We start from the raw sequence: 23392 nt of genomic DNA, 5'->3' as shown, positions 1-23392 counted from the left end.
TTGCCAGCTCTATTAGGCTTTTATCACTTCCTCTCCCCATACTAGAGGAAAAAGGGGAAGATTAAAAAGCCACACACACACACACTCGGAGTTTATTTGCAGACTGCTTTGTAACGGAAGGCCAAAAAGAGAATCACATTTACACCGTGGGAAGAGACTTTTGCTGCAGGGTTTTCCTTGGGAACCCTGAATGATTTCTGTTTCCCAGGACTTTCGATTACAGGATGCAATTTATGTGAATAGTTTCTGCAATGTGATTTAGGCCAAGCAGTTAAGCAGATGATCACAGCCTATGGAAAACGATTCCAGACATTTGTGACTGGCACTGTGCTGTCTGAATTAAATGTCTATACTCCAACGTACACCTCTCTGTGGAGTGTCAGAGGAACCCTACACCTAGCCCAGGCTCCTCAAAACAACCACAAAAAATTACAGATCTGGCTGGGAACTGAGCCCTTCTTGTTCTAAATGCTTCCAAGAGGGTTCAGATTCCTAAGTCGCATCCTTGCTTTTGAAAGCCTCGCTTGAAAGAGGAGGGAGGGTGCTCACACCATCTGTGCTGGGCTCAAATTAGACACTATGGCAAAGGATGGACATAAGGATCCCATTCTCCCTGCACAGTCAAGGGACAGGCACTATTCATTGCTCATAACTTTATGGATGGAAGTAAGGATATTGCTCAAAAAGCATGGTTATATTCACAGATTATCCCATTTCCTTTCCTTCTCTCTCATATTACTAAGAGCCAGGATGGGTTCTCAAAAGTTGCTCTTATTTGCTGGGAAGTAGCAGAAGAGCAGCAGATGCACATAACTGAATTTTGTCCCTTTGAATAAAGTGACCCAGCCAAAGAATATCACAAATACCCACTCACCCTTCTATTGCCCAATAAACAGGACCTGATCAAACAAACCATGTCCCATGTTCTGTCTGATCTGCTCCTCCTGGGTCAAAAATGGAGATAACCACCCAGATAAAACTCTTACTCTTCCATCTGAAAACCTACATCTTGCCCAGCCACTGCTCCTTTCTCTTCTCTGCACTGCTGCAAAGCAAAAAACAATGCCTGACAAAGTGCATTTCTCCTCACACTGGTGAGGTGCTGCACTGCCACTAGATCATTAGCAATCAGGTTCTGAGGGATCCTGCATGACCCTTCCTTATATGTGCAGGCACAACTGCTACTGCTGCCAGGGGAGCCAGATAGGCATGGAGCTGTCAGAAGGGAGGTGGGGACTTTCAGAGGAATCTCAGGAAGGCTTCTAAGTCATACTGAAATCTGCCCTAAGGTATCAGCAAAAGAAAAAAATAAATATAGAAGTCACAGGCTGTGATCTGTGCTGTAAAAGAACTGCAGGGTCCATCAATTCTCAGTCAGTAATAAAAAAGTTGAATTCTAGCCATACAAAATTGTTTTAAAGCACCATGAGACTTAAAGTCCCATTGGAAAGCCCTGGAGGAGGATAAATCTGCTGAAGAGATCATTGTTAGAAAGAATGAATTCCCAGCCCTGTCATCCTACTGATGGGATACCTCCTGGGCTAGAACTGTTGCACTTCAAGTGCTCTGTTTATACATTTCTCCAAGTGACAGAGAAATCCACGCTTCAAAAGGCTGAAAAAAGCAGAGGAAAGACACTTACTGGTGGTTTGCTCTCCAGTCAAAGGTTTGCTCTCCCTGCCCTGGTTTACAGCAAAGATCTTGAAGAGATAGGTTGTTCCTGGGATCAGGTCAATGACTTCAGCAAAAGAGCTCCTGGTGATGGGCAGTCTCTGGCCGTGCTGGCCAGGGCGGTTCACAGGGATCACCTCCACCCGATAGCCCGACACCTGGCTCTGGGGTGGGGTCCACATGATGGTGATCTTGATGTCAGAAACCTCCACAAACTGCAGATCTCTGGGGGAAGGCACTTCATCTGAAAGCACAGGGGTACAACAGTTGTCAGGGGGAGTCCTTAGCAGAAGGAGAAGTTACAGGTTTTCATGGAAGGAAAAAAAACCCTTAATTTTGCTTGAATCATGGCTAGCCCAAGAATATTTAACAAATTAAAAAGTCAGGGTAACCTCACTGTAAACATGCCTCCACATTCCCAGACAATACTCAAGCAGACCACAACTCCAAACATCACTATCTACTTTAAAGTATACTATGTCTTCAGAAGGTATCTTGCTGTGACAGAAAGAACTGAAAGACCAGATGTAATATCCTACAAAACTTCAAGTATATGCAGAACCAAAGCCTGAGGGGAAAAAAAGTACTCCAGGGGCTGGAAACAGTAACCTCCTTCTAAAATTAAAAGAGAGGGTTTTCAAAACCCACAGCATGTTCTGAATGTCTGTGATTAACTTGAAATCCACCTTTTATAATTAAACAAATACAGGGGCTGATCTGGCCTTACTGCAGACAAATGCAAAATGCAGTTCCCTCAGTGCTGGGCCACAATACTGCACCCTTGAATTCCTGTGTTTAAATTAAGTTTCTTGAGACTAGGACTGATACTGCCCTAAGGTTAACCAGTGCACATTTTTGGAAGATGCAGAAGCCAAACCATAAAATCATTGAGCTGAGTTCATTCCCGGTAAATTCCCATTTGCAAACACGTGCTTGCAACTTGCAGGACCATGAAATTCCACTGCTTACCACATCAAATCCCAATTCTTTCACTATCCCTTCTTTTGGTTTGGTTATTCAGTCCAAGTGGATACTTAAAGAACCCTGAAACCAGAAGTTTTTTTTAAATACAGAGCGCCTCAAGTTTAGATCTTATGGTGTTGTTTTGGCACATCCAGTCAATGCTGAGCAATCTCCCATCCCCACTGACTGCAAAGGAAAATATTGGGTAGGTCTGGAAGGAAGAGGGAAAAGTCAGGTGAACAGTCTGAACATTGTGTTGTGGTGTACATAACCCTGAACATCTGTGAGCCAAGTGCTGGGTCAAAATGATACACCAGGCACTTAAGAAGATTTCTTAGCAGAACCCCGCTAAGATAACTTGGGAAATTGATCTCTCTTCTGCAGACAATGCAAGACCTGCCTGCAGTCCAATCCCTGGGAATTACATCCCTCTTAATGCAGAGTGGTGTTTTAACTGTGTCAATAAGTATGATTTTACTACAGAACTTCAATACAGTGAAACTTGCAATTCAAGCCCACAAAACCATAACAGAGTTCATTTAAGCACTCCCTTAGCAAGCAACAGAAACCTCAGTGAATGAAACCCAGAAAGTGAGCATTACCTGTGCGTGGGACCCCAGTGGTTTCCTGCTGGATGAAGACAGGAGTGCTCTCCTGGTTTTCTTCCACAGCATAGATGCTGATGTTGTACTGAACCCCTGGCATCAGGTCACTGAGTGTCACAGAGGTGGCAGTGTCGGGCAGGTTGAGCTCTGTGCTGCTGCCTTCCACAGAGGGTACGTAGACAATCCTGTAGCCTGAAGCAAGAGAAATATGTAATCCTCAGCACAAACAGTAAGCACAAAGAATGCTAGAAATGAGGGCTGAACTGATCTCCCCCCTGAGCTTTGATAAAAATAGTCCTGAACTTCAGCAGGACCTGTGGCCTGCCTGTGATCACGTCCCATCTACAGACCACACACTCACACCACCTTCCAAAGCACCATCTGACCTGGGTTAGAATCTCTCTGAGGTCTGACATGTGGATTTAGCCCTGTGCTGTTCCCATGCTCACTATGGGATGGTCTGGATGACAGATACAAATATAAGGTCTTGGGGCTTGTTTTTATTTAACACAGATCCAGAAGGAATTGTTTTACATCCAGCCTTCTGCATTGCTTGGTTCAGCCACCAAAGCCAAGGAAATGCTGAACTGCCCATGTGCTTTCCAGCTGGTCTCTCTGACCAGGCAAAATTTTGCACTACCTTTGTCCCATAGTCCCATAGTTATATTTCATTTTCCTTTTCACCTACATTTTAGATTCTACCAATAATGCAGAATAAGTGCACTCCAACAGGACAAACCTGTGATTGGAGCCTGTGGTCTGCTCCAGCTGATGACAATGGATGTGTCATCCACACTTTCCACTGTGTGGTCAGGTGGTGCATCAGGAGCTGTTTAAGACAATAAACACAGGAGGACAGCAAGAGTGAGGATAAGAGGTAACAAAAAATTCTTGAGCAAACAGTAACAACAGCTTTCAAAGTGCAGCCACAGCCAACCACACATACCTGTAGTCTGTGAAGTAGACAGGATGAGATTCTGCTCTCCCTCTTCAGAGATCTGGTAGACATTAACAATATACTTGCGACCAGGAAGCAAGTCAGGGATGTTGACAGAAGTGGCTGTGCTTGGAAGATCTGAGGAAGGCAGGAGACAAAAATTTGTTTTAGCAATTCCATCCTCTTGCTTTCTCTCCAAATGAAATAATTGAGAAGTCTGTTCTAATCTGGGCTGAAGCACAGTCTTCCTGCAATAAAACAACAGTTTCTCTGCACTGTGTTTGGTTCACCTCAGAAGAGTTGTGGGGAGAGCTGGGACCAGCAAGCAAGGGCAGCAAGGCTTGCTGTAGGATATTGCAGGGCAGCTTGAGCAGCAGCCCCCTGCACACTGCAGCTATCTCAGCTGAACACTCATTTCATACCCTGACTGTTGAACTTCCAGTACATAAATATATGGAAAAACTTTCACATGAGTAGGTTATATGGAAACACTGACTCATGAGTGAAGAAGAATGACACTACGAGGGCTGGTGAACTTCTTTCCCTTCTCCCAGATGTCCACCTACGTGCCAGATGTAGAAAACTCCCCAAGAAGCAGCTCCTTGCTGACCAGACTGAAACCAAACATCTTAGGGGACACTGGGAATTGCCTTTCAATCTGCCTGTAGACCTCTGTCTGTAGACAGACAAGCTCAGGAGCTACTCCACAGCACAGCTCAGCCGTCTAGGCAGAAAGCTGGTGACAGTGCTGGCAGTCCCCACAAGAGCCACTTCTGCTCAGTGTCCAAGCCTGTGAGTTCAGGGGAGCAACAGTCCAGGGAGAATTATTAGGTCAGGAGATTGCTGCTCTTTTTGTCATGTTCTTTTACCACACTCATGTCCCAATAACTATTACAACTTGAAACGCTTGAGGTGAGACATTGCTATTACCACTGTTAAGATAGGAAACTAAGAAAAAGAAGTTAAAATGACATTACACAGAGTGGTGCCATGGGCTCTACAGTAAATGTTAGAAAACCAGTTTTAATTCCTGTGTCTGAGTCCAGTGTCTTTAACCAGCTTCCCAGCTCAGCTAAATTGCCATATTATCAAAGATGAGGAAGATCTGATCCAAACAGAACAACTGATAGAGCAGACTGGAACATGAGATATCCATGAGATAACAAGCAGCCAAGAGAGGGCATTTGGGAAAGACTTCTGTCTGTCCATTCTGATGGAAGGACAAAGGTATGCCAAAGGAAATTAGCCAGGAGGCAGGTTCAAAAAAACAGATTTAGTTCTCTTTTCATCTGAACTGCCACTCACTTCAGAATGCTGTGGAAGCCAGTAACTTTACATGATTGTAAAATGAAAAAAATAAAACAAAAAAAAAAAAAAAGAGCAAAGATTCATGGAGGTGAAAAGAATAATTAATCTACTCAGAGTTATTACTCATCCACCACTCCTGGCTCAGGCAGTTTTCCTCTGCAGAATTCTGGGACAGTATTCTGAGGGGATATTGCTATTTACTTGCCTTGTTCTCTTACAGCTATTAATGGAGAAAAGACAAGGAACTGAGTTTTCAATCCGAGCTGCTCCTGCCACTCTCATATCCTCAGTGAATCCTACTGAAGGACAGGGAGCAGAACACTGTGATGCTCACACCAGCTCTACTGACTGCCCTGACTGTGAGCACTGCTTTGCTCTGGCACACACAGTGTTGTCTCACCAAGGTACTGTGGCTCATCACCCTCCTCGCTCAACTCGTATTCAACACGGAATCCAGAAACTGTGTCAGAAGCAGAAACCCAGGAGACAACAAAGCTGTTGGATGTGATTTCAGTGACGGATTCTGAAGTAGCAACCACGGGAGGAAGAAGAGTTGTCTCTCCTGAAACAGTGTTGCCTACCAGAGAGAGGAAAAAGAGGTTAAACATCACTACACTTGTGTTAACTGGGATGCACAAAGCGAGAACGTGGGTGAAGGAGATGAGGTTTTCCTGGATGTCCCCCTGCTCAGCTCACTTGTCACTGCTGTGGTGCTGGTTGTGGTAAAATCAAAGCGGGTGACTTCTTTGTGGCCGTACTGCTGGACACTGATGAGCTGTCCCTCATAAATCACACCAGGCTTCAGGCCTGAGATGGTGTAGGAGTTCCGGTGGCCAGGGATGGTGGCTTCCTTCCACTGCCTTCCTGAGTTTTTCTGCAAGAAAAAGGACACTCAGATAGTGAGAGACTCCCTAGGCTGCAAGCAGGGCCATCTAGTGACCTAACCTGCAGTGTGGTCACTACTCACTGTAATATTCAAACACAGGTATAACTTGAATGGCTTTAATGCACAGACAGAATCAAGTCAAAGGAGACAAGAAAAGTATGCCAAGAAGCAGGACCAATGGCATTGAGTTATTAGGTTCTACAGGGGTAAACTAAAAACAACCTAGCTGTGAACTTTACCCTTTAAAAGAATAATTATTTGTTATAAATTCAACACATTCCTTCACAAAAAGCACAGTAAGGCATCAAGTAGTGGCTGGAGAAGTTACTTTTGAAGGCTGTTCATAATAACTCTAAGCCATCATCTGAAAACAATATACAGAGAGGTTCTTCCCTTCTACCCTGTGTTTGAACTCTATGGGAAGCTTTAAAATAATGCTCCATCCTCTGAGGTTTGTACTTCAGTGCTTTAAAGTCCATTTCATTCAGGCCTTCATCCAAGATACACTAAAATCAGTAAAAAGACTTGAGTGCCTTGAATGGCTTTGGATCAGGGCCTTTATTGTTCTCCTAATAACAGGCAGCATTGAGGTACTAATGCTCTTAATCATTAAGTGGTCTTTTGTGAAGCTGTACCCAGGGGAGGTGGAAGACAGCTCATCTACATTGGTTAAACCAAATCATTCCTCACAGAGGAACCAGCCAACAAAGCTGTGGTTAACCAGTTTTGGTTTAGACTTTGGAGAAGATGGGAGTGATTGTTTATTTAATCCTACACTAAGCTGTTTATGACTTCATATCCTAGTCATTTTTACCTCCACATGAACAGAATAAAATGTATCCTGGTAGTTTCTGGATATGCACATGTTACTAAAACAGCATTTCTTTGGATGAAGCAGCTTCCACAAGGATTTACATTCCTAAGTATATAAACTTGTCTGCTTGCTGCACTAGTGCTTTGTTTAATAAAATACTTTATGAACACAGCAACTAGTGAAGTTCGGGCAAGAAAACATTAAGTGTTTATACAGCACTGGCTCTCCTTGATGCTCAAGAGCAGCTGTTGACCTCAAGAGGACAAAGACACTGAATAAGCAACTCAAGTTCGCTGAAATTGTGTCAGCCACTTCTTTCAGACACCAGAAAAAGTCAAATAAAGTACTCTTGAGGAACAAATGATGACAAATGTGGCACTCACAGGTCTCCAGCGCAAGATGTACTGGGTGATGTGAGATCGTTCAGGAGCATTCCACTGGATCGGGTGGGAGTTTGGCTGGTTGGTACTCTCTGTGATGATCACCTGAACAGGTCCAGTTGAGCCTGAAAAAAAGAATTGCTGGTTTTAACCTGCTGGGGATGTTGTGGAGTCGTGAAAAACCAAGAAAGCTGCATGGCTCACATTGTATTTCTATACATGGGAAATGAGTTCTATTGTCTTTCTATCCTTCACTGCTACCTAGAAGACCAGTGAATAAGAATAAATTCTGTGGGGAAGTTAATGTGCACTCCTTGGGTCCATGTCCTCTCAGCTACCAATGAAATGGAAGATGGGAGAGGTCTAGCAGAGAAAAAGTCTGCAAAGCAAAGTCTTGCTGTTCAAAGAAATGGGGGGAAGTTCTCAGCAAGTAACTGTTTTCCTCATTAATATCTTCTGCAATGGCAGAAGGGAAGCTAATAAAAACCATCATAAAAACCACCTGCCAAATCCAGGTCTAATCATGCAGCATGGCGAGGGAAACATTTCGGATATGACACTGAATATACCCTGAAAAGAGTGACTAATCTTCTACTGTTTTACTAAATTTCTTAATCGGTTCATTTGAAACACTGAATTTTCATGACTTTGTGGAGGACTCCAGAGATAGTGAGACTTTTCTTCAGCACACAAATCCCACCAGAAAGGCAGGTGGAAGTCCTGAGACAAAACAGGCCCAAGAACTGATGAAAATACAAGCTCTGCAGTGCTCTAATGCTTAAGACTACTGATTGCATTCAGCTAGGTCAGGCTCAGGCCTATTTCCTCCAACAAGCTCTCCAAAAGAGAAGGACAGGTTTTATGATCCTATGGGTTCTCTTTTCAGTCCCTCCCAGCCCCACTGGGGAGGTGTCACTGAACACTCAGCAGCACTGTCCTCATGTTAGTTCTCAGAAAATCCCAGCAAAGGGATCCCTGGAATCTGCAGGAAAGTGTTTAAGCCATTAAATAGCTGCACCCTCACCCCATTCCCAACATTTCTAATAATAATTTATTTGGACAACCATGTAACATATATACCTGTTCCCTATTTAATAGGATTTCTAGAAAAACAAGCCTGTGCCCACAGGCAGAAAATTTCAAAGCTCACCTAACCCCAAACCTACATTCAGAAACATTACATTTGATTTATTTACACATTTTCAGTCACTCTTGTGTCTAAATCAGCCCCAAGCCTGGTCTGCAGGCTGGAGGCATGCATATTTCACATAGCTCAGGGAGATGTTTGTTTAAGCAGTCCAACAGGAGTAAATGAAGCTCAGCAACCTTAATACTTCATCTTATTCAGATTAAGACAGTGGCAGTTACAACCTTAAACAGTTTCGAAAGTAGAGAGGCTCCCCTCATGTTCTGTTCAGGGAACTGAAGCTGAACAACCAACAAACAGGCATTGCCCATCCCTATAGAGAGTTCCTGGAATTGCCTGGACAAACAAGAGATCAAATATTTAAGGTCTTTGGGGCACTGATCAGGAAAAACATTTTGTTCCACGATGGATTTTGCTTCTGTAATGAGTGGAAAAGGAAGAACTACAGTTTCAGGAAATATAAGCTGAAGATTACATGTGTGATATCACTAAATACCAAGGGGCAATGTAAACTCAAGCTGTTGTGTGCACTGAGGGTCATTCTCTGAACTAACCCTGGCCTCAGGAATAGCTGCAAACAGCATGAGCACCTCTTTATAAACCCCTGACACGTGCTTGCGTCTGCCAAGGGACAGGGAGAATCTGTTCTGTTTCAAAAGGAAACCAAAATGCTTTAGGTACAGAAGCCTGAACAGGTGAGGGCTGGAAAGCTGGCCTTCCTCAGGTCTCATTCAGCAGGTGAGTTCATTTTCTGCAGGGTTTCTTACCTGGGTAGGTCTGCAGAGGTTGGCAATGCCATTCTCCAATCCCACGGCCATAGCAGTAGCACTGGTACCTGACCCCATGCACATACTTCTCCCAGGAGTCTCCAATTTGGTAGAAGGTGCGGGTTTCTGAGTCCTGGCATTGGTCTGGAGGAACAAGAGGGACAGTTCACACTGGGTGTTACTGAAACCACAGTGGAACAGCTACAAAAAAGTCCCAAAAGACTTTACACAGAGAAATGCAGCACTGGTGTTTATTTGCAAATATAGGTACATAAAGTGGCAACAGAACTGGAGTCTCAAATCAAGGTTCTTAATACAGCACTGCATGTATTAAGTTGGATATTAGGGGGCTAATTCAGCTGTGATGCATTTCAGTGGGGTGTTCCTTCTAGAAAGACTTTCATCCACTCTGGAGCTGAATTCTGCCCTGGCCTATTGAGTTCATCTCTCATCCAAAGCTAAACCATGCTGCTCTCAAGGAGATCAAAGGCAAAAATTCTTCCTGCCTTCAGAATTCATTTACGCTTTAATAGTCCCCAGAATGTTTTTATTTTCAGCAGAATCTTTCCAGATTTACCACTGTATAAACCAAAGGGGGACAGATCAGATCCTGAAATCAGCTGAACTAGTGTAAATACAGCACAGTACAGCACTTCAACTCTGACAACTGCATGTATGCCTGGGTCTATGGAAATTTTCAGTGAGAACCAGCATTATGTTTGCTTGGATAAATAAGAGCTTTGTTCAGAGAGAGCCAACAAAATTAAAACTTTAATTGCACTTAAACAGATAGCTGAAATCCTCCCCCCACCCCTTCCTTCAAACTAGTAATTTTCAGGAGCTTTACAATCCATGTTCCTTGAGTAAACACGTACAGATACTACTGCTAATAAAGCACAGCTTCACAACTAGCAATTTCTAATAGATTTTCTTGGCAATAGTTTGAAGCTCTCTTGGACTTAGTAATTGCAAACCAAACAGCCAGGTCTTATCTTCCAATCAAGGTTTGCTAGGGAAGGGGGAGAGGAAGAAGACATGAAATCTCATTCCTGCAGAGAATCATGATGGTTTTAGCTAACCTCCAGAGCACTATTAACACATGTTCTCATACTGAGCTTTCTCTTTGCTAGAACAAAGGGCAGCCAAAAAATCAATTCAGTCCAAGGTAAGTTAATATATGCTGGTGCTCCTTCCTCAGTTCACGGAGAAAACTCTAAAAGATTTTAGGATAGAGAAAGGCAAGAAAACTGATCCTAGCATCAGGGCCCAGCTGCATGTTTTATCAGTGTTCAGGCTGAAGCCCTGCTAAGCTGACAGCTGAGGTACCAGAATCCAGCCAAATGACCACAGGCTAACTGCCCTGCTACCACAACCTGCATATGCTTGCCACAGTCTTCTGTGGCAGGTGTGATAACCCAAGCATATGTCCTTAAATTTACAAATGTCCTTTCACTTACCCTCAAGCAAATGCAGTGTTGCATTTATTTTTGCTTTTGTACAATTCAGGACAGAAAGTGGACAAAGACTGGGCCCAAACTCACACAGCAGTTTCTCCATACCACAGCCAGTACAGAGCCACACAGTGTGTCTGGCAAGGGGGGACAGCCAGTGACTCACCAACAGGATCACACTTCCATCTCCCCCGGCCCTGGCCGAAGCAGGTGCAGTTCAGCATGTGCCCCTCATCATGGCGCTTGTGGAAGGTCTGGTTCACGTCGTAGGTGATGCCATCCACAATGCACTGGTCTGGGGGAGAGAACAGAGCTTATCAGCAATAAGTCTAAGCACTGAGACAGAGCCCTTCTGCCTGGAACACCATTCTCTCTGCTAGATCAGCACACAGACTGACTGTGACCAGCTCCATCCAAGCCAGAGGAGCCCTCCTTTCTGTAATCTGTGACCCTCACAGTGCTGCACACAACAGCCCTGCTCCCGAGTTCATCTGTCAGCACTGCACAAATAAGCAACACTGGCAGAAAAGAGGTCTGTAGGACACAATCCAGCTACAGAACTGCCTCTTTGTTCCTTCAGACAGATCCCACGTGTGAACAAAAATCTAAACCACCACACTGACTCTCCAGCCATCTCCTCTGAGGAATATCTCAGCTGAAACTCCTCAGCCTCAAACCACTGCAACTACACAAGGAGAAAAGGGCTGCTCCAAATTTATGAAGATACAATGAAGAAGTACAGCCATTCTCATGATGTTATTCTGCTGGATACCTCTGCTCCCCTCTGTAGTAATCTGAAGGTAAAGGCTGATCTTTTACACACACAAGATGCTGCTGCTGCTGCCTACCAGTCTACTCTTCCCTCATAACACAGTAACCAGACTCCATGCTGTAGTACAATGGCATCACTCTATTAGGCTCAATGTCCATCTGGGATCTGGCCCAGAATTCCTAAAGCCAGTCTAATCACAGCAAGGAGCAGAAAGACAAAACAAACATGAAAACAAGCCCAGAAGCAAGTTGTTTTGTTAAGTGGGACCCAAGAGACCCAAGTTCAGGTCTGGAGTCAATCCTGGACCAGCTGTCCTTGGGGAAGTGAGTCCATGATTCCCATGATTTTATTCCCCATGATACTTTCCCACACCATGGGCACAGCATCTGGATAAACCAAGGAGCGCTCAGACTCTCCTGCAGGCGCCAGGGTCTGGCTGCTGTGCTTAAACAGCTCTACTCAGATAACCTCTGCCTTTTGAAAAAGCAAAATATCTCTACCCTCTCCTCATCAAGAAAGTCCACTTCAACTCCAGAATGGAACTGCAGAGAACTAGCTGTGTGAGTGGAAACAGGACTTGCACAGCCCAGAACTTTGAGCAGTGCCTTTCATGCTGAAGGAACACATTAAAAATCCTTCCAAAGCCCTTGAGTGAGCCTTTCCCTATAAATTATATCCCACTTCAGCAGTGGTGTTAAAAGAGTCCTTTCTTGGCCTCTTGACAGCAACCCCCTGCCTTTTCCAGACATGAAGCCAATGCTGTGAGCTAGCTGTAGGATGATCAAATGTCTGTGCTTTTAAGTCTTCTTTTTTTGGTATTGCTTAAGTACTTCTCCACTTGGACCACTCACACCAATGAGTAAATAAATAAGAGTAATCTCCATGCTTTCCTGCCAGCCTTTCATATAGATTAGCCAGCAAAAGGCTAATCCAGCACAGAGGAATTGAAAATTTCACTGCAGAACAATAAAACACAACAGCTTGGCTTTCAAACTTCAGACTAGTCTGGAGTTTTGTCTGTTCTTGAGGCGGGGAGGTGCCTATACTGAGCTCTCTTGTAAAATCACAGTGCTGCCAATTCCTAAATGCAGACAAAAGGAGGGAGGGATATCACAATCAAGACAATCAAGGTTTGCTTCTGCTTCAGAGCCTGTAAAGGCTGGAATATACTTTTCCAGGACATAAACAAGACAAGAACTTCGCAGCCCCTCTAATCCCCTTCCTACTCCAAAAAGTAAACAACAGTTCCTGAGTGCGGGCTCAAACCCACAATGACAGAAAAGAATACCAATTTCTGCCACCTCCCACTTCGACTGAAGTGGTGATATCAACATGAAAATCAGTACCTCTGAGCTGTGAATAGGCAATGCAGGTCCATTCTCCGCGGCCATTTCCTACACAAGTACATCTCATCATGTGGCCCATGTCATGCTGCTTATCCCACTGGTCCCCAACACGGTACATGACGCCATCGTTGGTTGTGCAGATTTCTTCATGGGCTGCAGAAGAAAGCAAGAAGATATTTATGAGGCCAGAATTTACAAGATCTTGAGGAGTGAGATCATTTGCAATGTCCCTTCATACCAGGTAGTGGCTTCTGCATCTTAGCAAGGAAATTTTAGGCACACACTCAAATTTAGGTTCTCCAGCAGATCTACACCAGTTTGCACCAGCTGAAGAGCATGCCAACCACTGGCTTGTAGCACAGAAGTAATGAAAATTGCCTTCTCCTGGCACTGCTACATCTCTGCTAGAGGTGGTCAATGGGGAAAAAAGGACAAACCAGAACTTCAGAAATGCCTTAAAGAGCTTTGGGCTGAGACTCAGCTCATTAGAAGTCATCAATATCTGATCAACGACAGATCTTCAATTTCCAGCTCAAACAACGACATACAGGCTCCATAAGCCCTTCATGGCTCTCAGCCTTACCAGCCATGGGGCAGAACCCAAACTTCTGGTCAGCGTCGTAGTTCTCAGTGGTTCCACACCACTTCATGTTGTCCCTGCGTCCCTCGGAAGTGCAGTCGGTGTAGTTGCGGTTGTTGTACAGGAAGGGGAAGTGGCACAGAGCACCATTGGAATTGCCACCCCGCGTCTGGACCAAAACTGTACCAAAAAATGAAGAGAACAGAGGCAAATTCAGCCCGAACTCTCTCTTAGCATGCATGGAAGAGCTTGGAAAACAAACCACTAGCACCACTTTTTCCCATGTGTGCCCTGTATATAATCCACAGGCCTCTTTTCTTGGCTTTAATTAATTCAGATGTGGAAACTTAAGCTTTGCACGAGGTCAGTTCAGTTCAGTTCAAGCTTTGCTCTGGAATGAGCTGCAGAGCCAGCCATGGGAATTCCCAGGAAACAGGGAAAACCAAAGCTTACTGTGCTTGGGAAGAAGCTTTGCAAATGCCTTCTCCCAAGGCCTAGGGAATGAAATAAACTCACAGCTCTCAGCATACCTGTGTTATCTCTGAAGCTATTTCCCAGTGGTGCCTCTCAGCTCTAAGGGAAGCCTTCACCCTCAGGAAAGGGTTACAGCTCAGTTATGTACAACAGGACAAGCCAAAACCTCTCTGCAGGCTGGAAGCTTCATGTTTTGCAAGCAGCAGCGGAAAGAGGGCTGTAATCTACCTGAACTAATCGCCTCTTGAGCAACTCTGCTTTACAAATATTGGAGAACAACAAGACATTTACTGAGATTTTTCTATATCATATTTCTCTTTTCCACAGTGCATCACAAGAAGCCTCTCTAAAACATGAATCTGTACATGGACAGGGACAGTGTTTGGGTGGTTTTTTTGGGGTTTAGTTTGTTTGTTTTTTAAATATAAAGTGTTATATGCCCTGCAGAAAAAAGGCTTGATTTTTATCAGGAAAAAACAACCAAAGTAGAACAAAATTTTAAAGAAAGTGTCTATGCAGTGTAAGAAGCAGTATTTTCATGTGGGAACATGAAATATTCTTTCCAAGATCAGATCCCAAGAAGCTGTCTGGACACTGCTCCATGGATGTCTGACAGGTACTCCAGAAAGTGCAACCACACAGGTAGACAGATCTGTGCTGTGAACACTGACATCCTCAGACAAGAGGCAATGCTGCTGCCTTAGTCATGCCCCAGCTCCTGATCAGTCACCACAAATCACATGAAGAGCACTGCTATATATGGCAGCCTGGCTAGATAGCCAGGATGGAGGGAGTGACAGGGCTGCACAAACTGTACTCCATGGACATCCTCCTCTTTGCAGCCTAATATGGGCATTGCTTGAAGCAATCCACCCAAGCAAAGCCAAAGATAAGCATCCCTTGGGCCAAAGCTCCACCATGACCAGGTACTCCCATTCTAAGGTCAGCTCAGAGAATAGGACTCAAAGGGTACATCTGTAGCACCCTCCAACAACACCAAGAGCAGACAAGTGCTCTGTCAACAGGCAGCCCTCCATTCACAGCACTGCCTTGCTGCCTTCCAGACTGCTGGAATTGGTAAGGCAGCCTGTTCCTGTGTCCTCTGCTCCCTCCTCCATCCCTCCACCAGGGTCACATGCATGTGAAGACACAGTGAGAAGAGCTCACCGTTCTGCTCAGTACAGAAGGAGTATCTCCTGTCCTGCTCGAAGTTGGAAGTGGTGCTGCACCAGAAGTGCCCATCCGTGCGGCCTTCGGTGGTGCAGGAGTAGAAAGTCCTTCCATCGTAGGTGAAAGGCAGCACGCAGGGCTCTCCATCAGAATTGCCACCATACGTTTGGGTCACGGCTTCAAAAAGACAATCACAGCATTAAGACTGCAGTGTAAAGCAATTCACAAATTACAGGGCTCTAAAACAGCAACAGCCCCTCCAGGCCAAGTTGCTGGCTGCTGGGAACCCACACTGACTGCCATGGAGCCGGGCCAATACACACCAACAGACAGCTCCATAGCTGTGGCATTCCTTCACATTCTTTTCCAAACATATATTACTGCAGCTCCATTTGAATGAAGTTATTAATGCTGCTCCCCAAGGGCGCTGTTTCCCTCAGCAAGTTATAAATAGCTCACTGGGAAACGTTCTTGCCCTAAACAACCAGGCTTCAAATAATCAAGCCATTTCTTTCCCTCTTGCACCTTTCTCCAGTGTGTCCTCTTCAGAGGACATTTCTGACATGCACACAGAGGGTGCTGCTCCCCAAGGGCTGTTTCCCCTCAGCAGGTTATACACAGCTCACTGAGAAACATTCCTGCCTTAAACAACAAGGCTTCAAATAACCAAACCATTTCTTTTGCCACGCCGGATCTTTCTCCAGTATGTCTTTGTCAAAGAGCACTTCTGACATGCACACAAAGGGCTCTACTTGGAAATTAAGCCACAGGACAGTCCTAGAGACCTCACACCAGCTCATACCTATCTCCTGGCAGCTGACTCCGTTGCCCAGGCAGGTGCACAGCATTTGCTGGCTGCCCTGTGTCTTGAGCCACTGCATGCCCACCGAGTAGACGACGCCGTTGTCGGTGATGCACTGGCCGTAGGGCTGGGGCTGGGGCTGCTGAGGCTGCGGCTGGTACAGCGCCGTCTGCACGTTCGTGATGCTGGGGGAGCCAGAGCCTGCGGCACAGCGGGGGACAGAAGGGACATGTGGCACTCAAAGCTCAGCAACAGAAGGCTGCCATTAAGTGCTGAGATAATAAAACCTCAGGCACTCCAGCAGACGGAAGGCACGACACTCTTTAGCTTCCCGAGACGCAGCTTAATTACTCCACTTAGCAAATTTCAAATTAGAAGAACGACTCCCCCTCTCTGCTAATGACAGCCTCTGGCTTTCAACCCTGTAGAGTGGCTTTAGAAAGCATTTAGAAACTCTTTTTCATATAATTGTTTAGAAAACAATTTTTTGGGGCAAAAAAAAAATTAGTTGAAGGAAATGTAGAATAGAAAAATCAGTATCAGTGATAAGAGAATAAAAATTACCAAGGGAGTAGGGAGGTAAGGCAAAAAATATTAATTTTGTATTTTTCATTGAGAAACAAGAAGAATACACTTAAAATGTATTCTTTTACTCAGCAATTTTTAAATTTTGAATCAAAGTTTTTAGCACATTACCATTTGAAATAATACTGAGAGACGAAGAGGCCTCTTGTTGTCTACATCATATGAATTTTTGCTAATGATTCCCACAGGAACCTCCACAAATTCAGCTCTGCTAAAGTAGGGGAAGTAATAATGGAAACCCTTGAAAAGACTGACATCCTTGAAGCGCTACTCATTTTTAAGTTTAGACCTTCTGAGAGTTTTAAGTTAACCTGATGGTACCAAACAGTCAAAGGTCATTTTCCAAGAAAAATTTAGTGCAGGCACTGCAGGAAAACAGAAGTTCTACACTGCACTCACTGATAAGAAACCTAGGTCCTTAAAATGACAAAAAAAAGAATTTAGGAGCTGAAGATGTAAACCTTGGGCACAAAAAATATGCTACCCGTAAACTAGGCAATATTTCATACCAAAATTACAAGCTATCTCATGTACAGATACTAAACAGCATTGTATACATTCCTTGACATTCCTGGGTTTTTAAAGCTCAGCCATTAGTAGGTGTATTTATCATGTCAAAGAAACCAGATGGTCTCAGTGGGGTTTAAATAAAGGACATTTCAAGAAAGTTACCCTGAGGCGAATACATAAAGTTCAAACATTAACTTGGAGTGCCATGCTCCCAAGACAAAGATAGTTCCTGTGGATGCAGGGCCCTGGATGTGATTTACTGCCCTGTGATTGTGCAGGCAATCCATCTGTTTGTGCCAGCCCCATTTGTGCATGGAAACAAGGTACCAATTAATCTTATCTCCACACACACTAACAAGGAGCATCTTTTGAACTCTGACCCTCTTTGCTGCTGATCTCTCCCAGACAAGACTCCAAGATACTTGAATTAGGATGGAACAACTCAACTCCAAGTCCTGACCTGTCAAAACATGCCACTCCTCTTCCCCTTCCCTGTGTTCCATGCCATGATGTCCTGCTTACCAGTGCTGGTGGTGTGCAGGGCCGTGTGCCTCTCACACTTCCACTCTCCCCTGCCGTTCCCGGTGCAGACACACTGCAGCAGGTTCCCACGGTTATCCTTCTTGCTCCAGTTGTCTCCAATCCTGTAGGAAGTCTTGGTGTCGTGGTCATTGCAGCGATCTGTGTGAGGAACGGGACTCTCAGCTGGGCGTGCACTGGGCAGCTATCACCTACTCTACCAAACAAGAAACTCATCCTTTAAAGCCCGAGTTAAAGGCCCACCTTATTCTCTGGAGCCCACTACTGAAATTCCTACACGCCCTAGAGCCTGCACTAAACTGCGCAGGCTGAGAGCATCCCAAAATCCTGAAAGATTTCTATTCACTTCCAGAACTGTGCTTCCACTTTGCAGCCATTGTCAAAATGAGCTACTTTTTAAAGCCATTCTAAGCCCATTCTGTCTAGCACACACCTCTAAAGCTAAACTTGTTTTAATGACCCTTTTCTGTCTTTTAAGAAAAAAACAGGAGTCTTTGCAGCTTGGTCATTTCATACTATAGAAAAGGCACAGTTCAAGTTCAGGGCTCTCTCTCATCTGGAAGGGACTAAAACCTGCTTGAAAGCAACACAAAACCCCACTTCTTTCAAAAGAAGCCTGCACGAATCTGCAGAGAAGCTAATACAAGCTGCTCAAGTAATACCAGGAGTACTTTGTAAATCTCTTTAATAACCCACAGCCCCCAGTGAATTGAGCAAATGGGTTCAAAGGACAGCACAACAAACTACTTTTGTCTGGATGCCAGATCCACATGGATTAGCTAGTTCTTCTTCCATTACAACATTTTACCTTCTTATTCAAGGGAAACTTGATACAGTGGCTCAAATGTAATCACAGATCAATGAACATGGATTTATGAAGGACTGTGGAAGGACATATGCATTAAGCCAGACTGCCACTGAGAGAGCACATGGGACAGAATGTGAATGTAGAAAACATGTTACTGATTCACACTGCTAGAATGACCAGAAATTGAGCATTTGCCAGAAGTATGGTAAATTGGTGAGGTATTCATCGTGCAATTTTGCAAATGTGAAAAAAATGTGTCTAATGGACACACTTGTCAATGAAAAGCTGAAACGTCACTGAAGCAACCAGCTGTGATTCTGGAAAATGCTGGCCATAAAAGATATATAACAGCAGCACACACTTGAAGTGTAATGCCGTTTTGTAGGCTAGAGGTATCATTTTATATACATGAATTTGAATTTCTCCATTCAAATGTAATTGGAAAACAAAATGAAAAATGAACAGCTCCTCATACTGCAATTTCCCCCAAGATACAACAGCACAGACCTGAGTGATGGAAAGAAAGCTACTGCCAAATGCATTTTATTAGTAATAATAAGTCCTCCAAAATTTACAAACAACACATTCTGTTTTATTCATTCCCATTTGATAGCTAATGATTTTTTCCCCATATGTCTTTAACAGACTTATTTAATATTGTCAAGGCTGGGTTGATTTTTCTAGCTTATTTCTTGACCAAGTCTCTCCAGATCTTCCATTTTAATCTCAACCTTCCTTAGTATCTTATTCTTTACTGCTGTTTATATCATCAAGTCTGCTGTTTATATCAGCAAAAATCCATTGTGTGCCCCAAGGCAACTGAATATGAGGCAACTGAAAGGCTACAGAAGAGTTTCTCAAACCTTGCATAACCAAGGTGTAAGGTACAAAGTTACATTTTCTTGAGGCAACTGGTGTAAACCTGAGACAAGTAAGCTCTGTGGTGGAGCTAACAGGACTGGAACAGAAGATCAATAAACAAGCAAGATTTTGGGTTTTAAAAGTCCTGTTTGCTCTGCAAATACAAATAAAATGGAGTATTTACGGTAATGTCCCTCAATGATGCAAAAACTTTAAAAAAAAAAACACCCATGCTGCTGGAGCGGGAAATGGGGTGGGAAAAGTCATAGGCGAGATGGTAGAGCAGGCAAAACAAACCCTGGTTTAGCTAACACATAAATTAAACAGTAATAGAGAGAAGTAAGAAAATATTTTAAAATATTTTAATCTTGCAGATCCTGCTGTTGGAAAGGGTATTTAACCTAAAAACCACTTGACTGTCCCTCAGAAGGCTCCTCAAAAGCACAACAATGGATGTCCTAGGCTAAATGCTCTGCCATTTTGTTGGCCAAGCCATTTCCCTGACTTCCTGGGAGATGCCTGCTGCTGGTGTAGCTGACACACAGATCCCTTACACCTTTCTCTCTCCATGAGATTAAATCCCCAAATAATCCAGGCACCCTTGTCCCCAGCACCGCTGACCAGCTCTGGGGAGTGTTCCCAGACTGCAAATGGTGACCGGGGCACCACCACAGTCCTCTCTCCCCTCTTCAGCTTCCCGCCACTCCTCAGGGGACGCCCATCCCTCTCAAACTACTGTTACTTGCACAGGGCAGACAAAGGGATAACTTTCCTTTCCCATCCAGGATGAAAGATTAAGTAGGAAAATAAAAACATAAGTAAAATAAAGCGGAGCAGCCGGCAGGCTGGCACTTACTTCTGGAGGTGCAGGTGATGCGGCCGCTGCCCTCACCGAGGCAGGTGCAGTCCACCATCATCCAGCCCTGGTAGGGCTTCTCCCAGGTCTCTCCCACCACGTAGGATGTCCCAGCCGTGTTGTCGTAGCATCGCTCGGCTGTGAGGGGAAAGCGGATCAGAGCCCACCCAGGGCATTCCCACACAGGGACACCTCAGGGAGGCCGAGGAAAAAGGCCCACACGCCCTGACTGCGTGAGGGAGAAGGAAGGAGCGGCCACTTACCCACAGGCTTGCAGGTCCACTCGCCCTTGCCATTGCCCAGGCACACACACTCCAGCATGTAGCCGCCCGTTTCGTGGGGCCGGCGCCATGTATCGCCGATCTTGTAGGACTGGCCACCCTCATGGCAGCGATCTGTGGTGGCACACAGGGGAGCCATGGTGAGGGACACACCAGGGACGGCATGGTGGTGAAAAGGTAAGGGCCATCTGGCCAGGGGCAAAGGGGGTCAGCTGGGGTAAGGGGCAGCAAGAAGGAGAAGGGACACTGAGGAGAATGAGGGGGAACATCAGCCTCAAAATGGCGCTCAACATTTCCCACTGGCACCCGCCATTTTCTGTTGGAGCCCACTATTTTCTGCACTTTCCAGGCCCTGTCCTCTTCCCTCAGCTAATTTCTCCATGTTCCAAACCCCAGCCAAAGCCCAGCTGTGTGAAAAGGGAATGCCAGGGAGCGATGAGGCCCCATTTCTCCCTCAGACCCTGCTCTCAGGCTGAGGGGTGGCAAGAGAGGGTTTGCCTCCATCTTGTTTGAGGCAACGCCACTCGGGCTTCTCTGCGGCCGTTCATGAGGGACATGATGGCCAGGACAGCACGTGGAGGATAAGGAGGTGCTTGGTGCGACAGCCCAGTGGGAAATCAAACCTCTTTTGGAGTCTGGAATGCCTGCCCTGGAAAGGCAGATTCCAGCCCATCAGTGCCCCACAGCTCTGAGGCAGCCCAGGCTGAGGGAGGGCAGCACAGTGCAGGGCAGTCTGCAAACACAGGGCTTGTTTCTTTGGAAGAATCCAAGAAAAAAAAGGAAAAAAGAAAGAAAAAACACCCACATCTCATCATTTATTAAGAGCCAGTAATATGTTTTGTGGGCTCATTTGTGAAAGCAGGGAATCTCAGAGCTCTGAAGATTGATTCAAAGCCAGTTGCAGTCAGTGAGACTCTCCAGTGAGCTCTAAACCAGGCTGATGATGAGGAAACAAGGCTGCTCTTACACTCACAATTTCCTTACTGACTCTCTCTTACAACACTTATCATCCCTGCCCAATAAAGTGCCATTAAATTCAGAAGGGCTCCAGCTTCACTTGTTAGATTTAATGCATTATTTTTTTCCCATGCTACAATGATGGCTGGTTTCCGAGTCCTCTGTGGCAACACTTCTAGGGTTTGCATGTGTGTCTTAAACAAGAAACTGGATACTTTTAACAGCAAGACTTTTCTCAAAAGGTACCTCAGAGACTTTGAAATCTCAGTCTAAAAATCCTGACACACAGCAATCTTCCTCTGGGCTCACAGAAAGTCCAATTATGAACTGAGGGGAAATTGTGAACAATTCACTGACTCAATAAGGAAAGGATTTCCAGACAGAGACGTGAAACAGGAGCTGGGGATAAAAGACCAAGGGAAGAGAGGGAAGAGCAAGAGGAAAGTATGGGTCAGGCTAGTGAAAAAGGAGTTGCAGAAACATGTTAAGCTGCTGTCTGGATATCAAATCCCAGTTTCCTTAGAGACAAGTGCTCAATGACATTTTTGGAGGATGAAGGACTGGCTCTCAGGTGACATTCATTTACTATCATTTATTCTGAGTAGTCTCATTAATGCTGACTGTGTTATTTTGACCCACCAGCTGCAGGCAGACTTTTTCTCCAGTCACAAAACTACTTTTATACTTGCACCTGTGAAGATGTAACACACTCTTGTACATAATAAATTACCAGCCTGCAGTATGGCTGGACACTAACAGTAATTTTTGACATATGCTTTCTCACTTAGCACCTGATCTCTTAAACAAAAGAGGAGTTTGGTTGTGCAAATGTATGTACATGGGGCAGGGACTTTTAATTTCAAAGCTTTAGTGGGCTTTGGATTAAACCCCTTGCAACTGTAGCTAACAGGCACTGGGAATTGTATGTAAATTGCTCTGGAAAATATGACTCTAAGGAACAATAGCTGTAGGAAGAGGCTCTGAGTTACATACTGGCAATGGTGCAGCTGATTCTCCCACGTCCAGCTCCAATGCAAGTACAGTCCCAGATCATGGAGTCCTTGGGGCGCTCATAGGTCTCCCCGACCCGGTAAGTGGATCCAGTGTATTTGTCAAAGCAGGTCTCCTCAGCTATGAGGGAGAAAAAAAAAAAAATTTAAATAATCAGCTTCATGTAACCACACCAGTAACATGCAGAGTCAACAGAAATGCATTCCTTGACTCCTCACACAGATACTCCTTTTATCCTGGGGAAAAATGCCTATCAGTCTCCTCTATCCTCATGGGGTGAAACAGAAGAGAGGAAGTTGGGTGAAACTTGCCCCCTCAAGGCCCCCGTGATGCTCAACAACCTCAATAACCTCTTCTTCCCCCCCTCAGGGAACCAAAAGTTGCACATGGCAGGCATGCCCGAAAGCATCAATCCCAGCTGTTTGAAGGCAACAGTAGAGAAGACAGGAGGGAGCAAACAACCCCTGGAAGCTGTGTGCTTTGTCATGCTAATCCTCCCTGCTCTGACTTAGCAAAAACTGAGTAGATTAATCCCAAATTCTGCAGCAGTCCCACCAAAGTCAACAGCAAAGTTCACTACTTGTGCATTGCTCACACTGCTGCATAGGTAAGTGATTACAGAACATCAGTGCTGCCACCAGACTACAGATGTGAAGCAGAACAACTTTCTGACTGCTGGGCAGATAAAGTTCATTGTATCATAAGGAAAACTTTCTATCGGACTTCAGAACTGTAAAACTTGGGAATCTCTGCAGCGAAGGAAAAGTAGATTGAATCCTCTTTTATGGAGTAAGGGGACTGAGTACTCCTTAAAATACTGCAGTCGTGAAGCAGGCAGCACACAAATCTCGCAGAACAGATGGCTGAGATGCTCACATCTGTCTTACATGAACACTGTCAGCCAGGAACC

At 44.8% G+C, this 23392-nt stretch overlaps 1 protein-coding gene across 4 annotated transcripts in view; it reads right to left on the bottom strand.

Annotated features, from left to right (window-relative positions):
- FN1 (fibronectin 1) overlaps positions 1-23392 on the bottom strand; it is a 51890-nt gene that overhangs the window by 27256 nt on the left and 1242 nt on the right. For all 4 annotated transcript variants that reach the window (XM_041460197.1, XM_041460196.1, XM_041460198.1 and 1 more), the window contains exons 3-19: positions 22465-22602; positions 20497-20628; positions 20234-20371; positions 17691-17849; positions 16074-16274; positions 15269-15448; positions 13631-13807; positions 13048-13200; positions 11096-11224; positions 9479-9622; positions 7568-7689; positions 6181-6358; positions 5885-6061; positions 4186-4314; positions 3979-4068; positions 3237-3431; positions 1643-1915 (exon numbers count right to left, since the gene is read on the bottom strand). In XM_041460197.1, coding sequence (XP_041316131.1) covers positions 1643-1915; positions 3237-3431; positions 3979-4068; positions 4186-4314; positions 5885-6061; positions 6181-6358; positions 7568-7689; positions 9479-9622; positions 11096-11224; positions 13048-13200; positions 13631-13807; positions 15269-15448; positions 16074-16274; positions 17691-17849; positions 20234-20371; positions 20497-20628; positions 22465-22602 — 2715 coding nt within the window. The remainder of the gene's footprint in view (positions 1-1642; positions 1916-3236; positions 3432-3978; positions 4069-4185; positions 4315-5884; positions 6062-6180; positions 6359-7567; positions 7690-9478; positions 9623-11095; positions 11225-13047; positions 13201-13630; positions 13808-15268; positions 15449-16073; positions 16275-17690; positions 17850-20233; positions 20372-20496; positions 20629-22464; positions 22603-23392) is intronic.

Source organism: Pyrgilauda ruficollis, unplaced genomic scaffold (assembly GCF_017590135.1).
Source record: "Pyrgilauda ruficollis isolate IOZ18807 unplaced genomic scaffold, ASM1759013v1 scaffold140, whole genome shotgun sequence".
In the NCBI taxonomy this organism is placed as follows: domain Eukaryota; kingdom Metazoa; phylum Chordata; class Aves; order Passeriformes; family Passeridae; genus Pyrgilauda; species Pyrgilauda ruficollis.
Note: the sequence above shows the minus strand (reverse complement) of the source record. Positions and strands in the feature narration are given on the sequence as shown.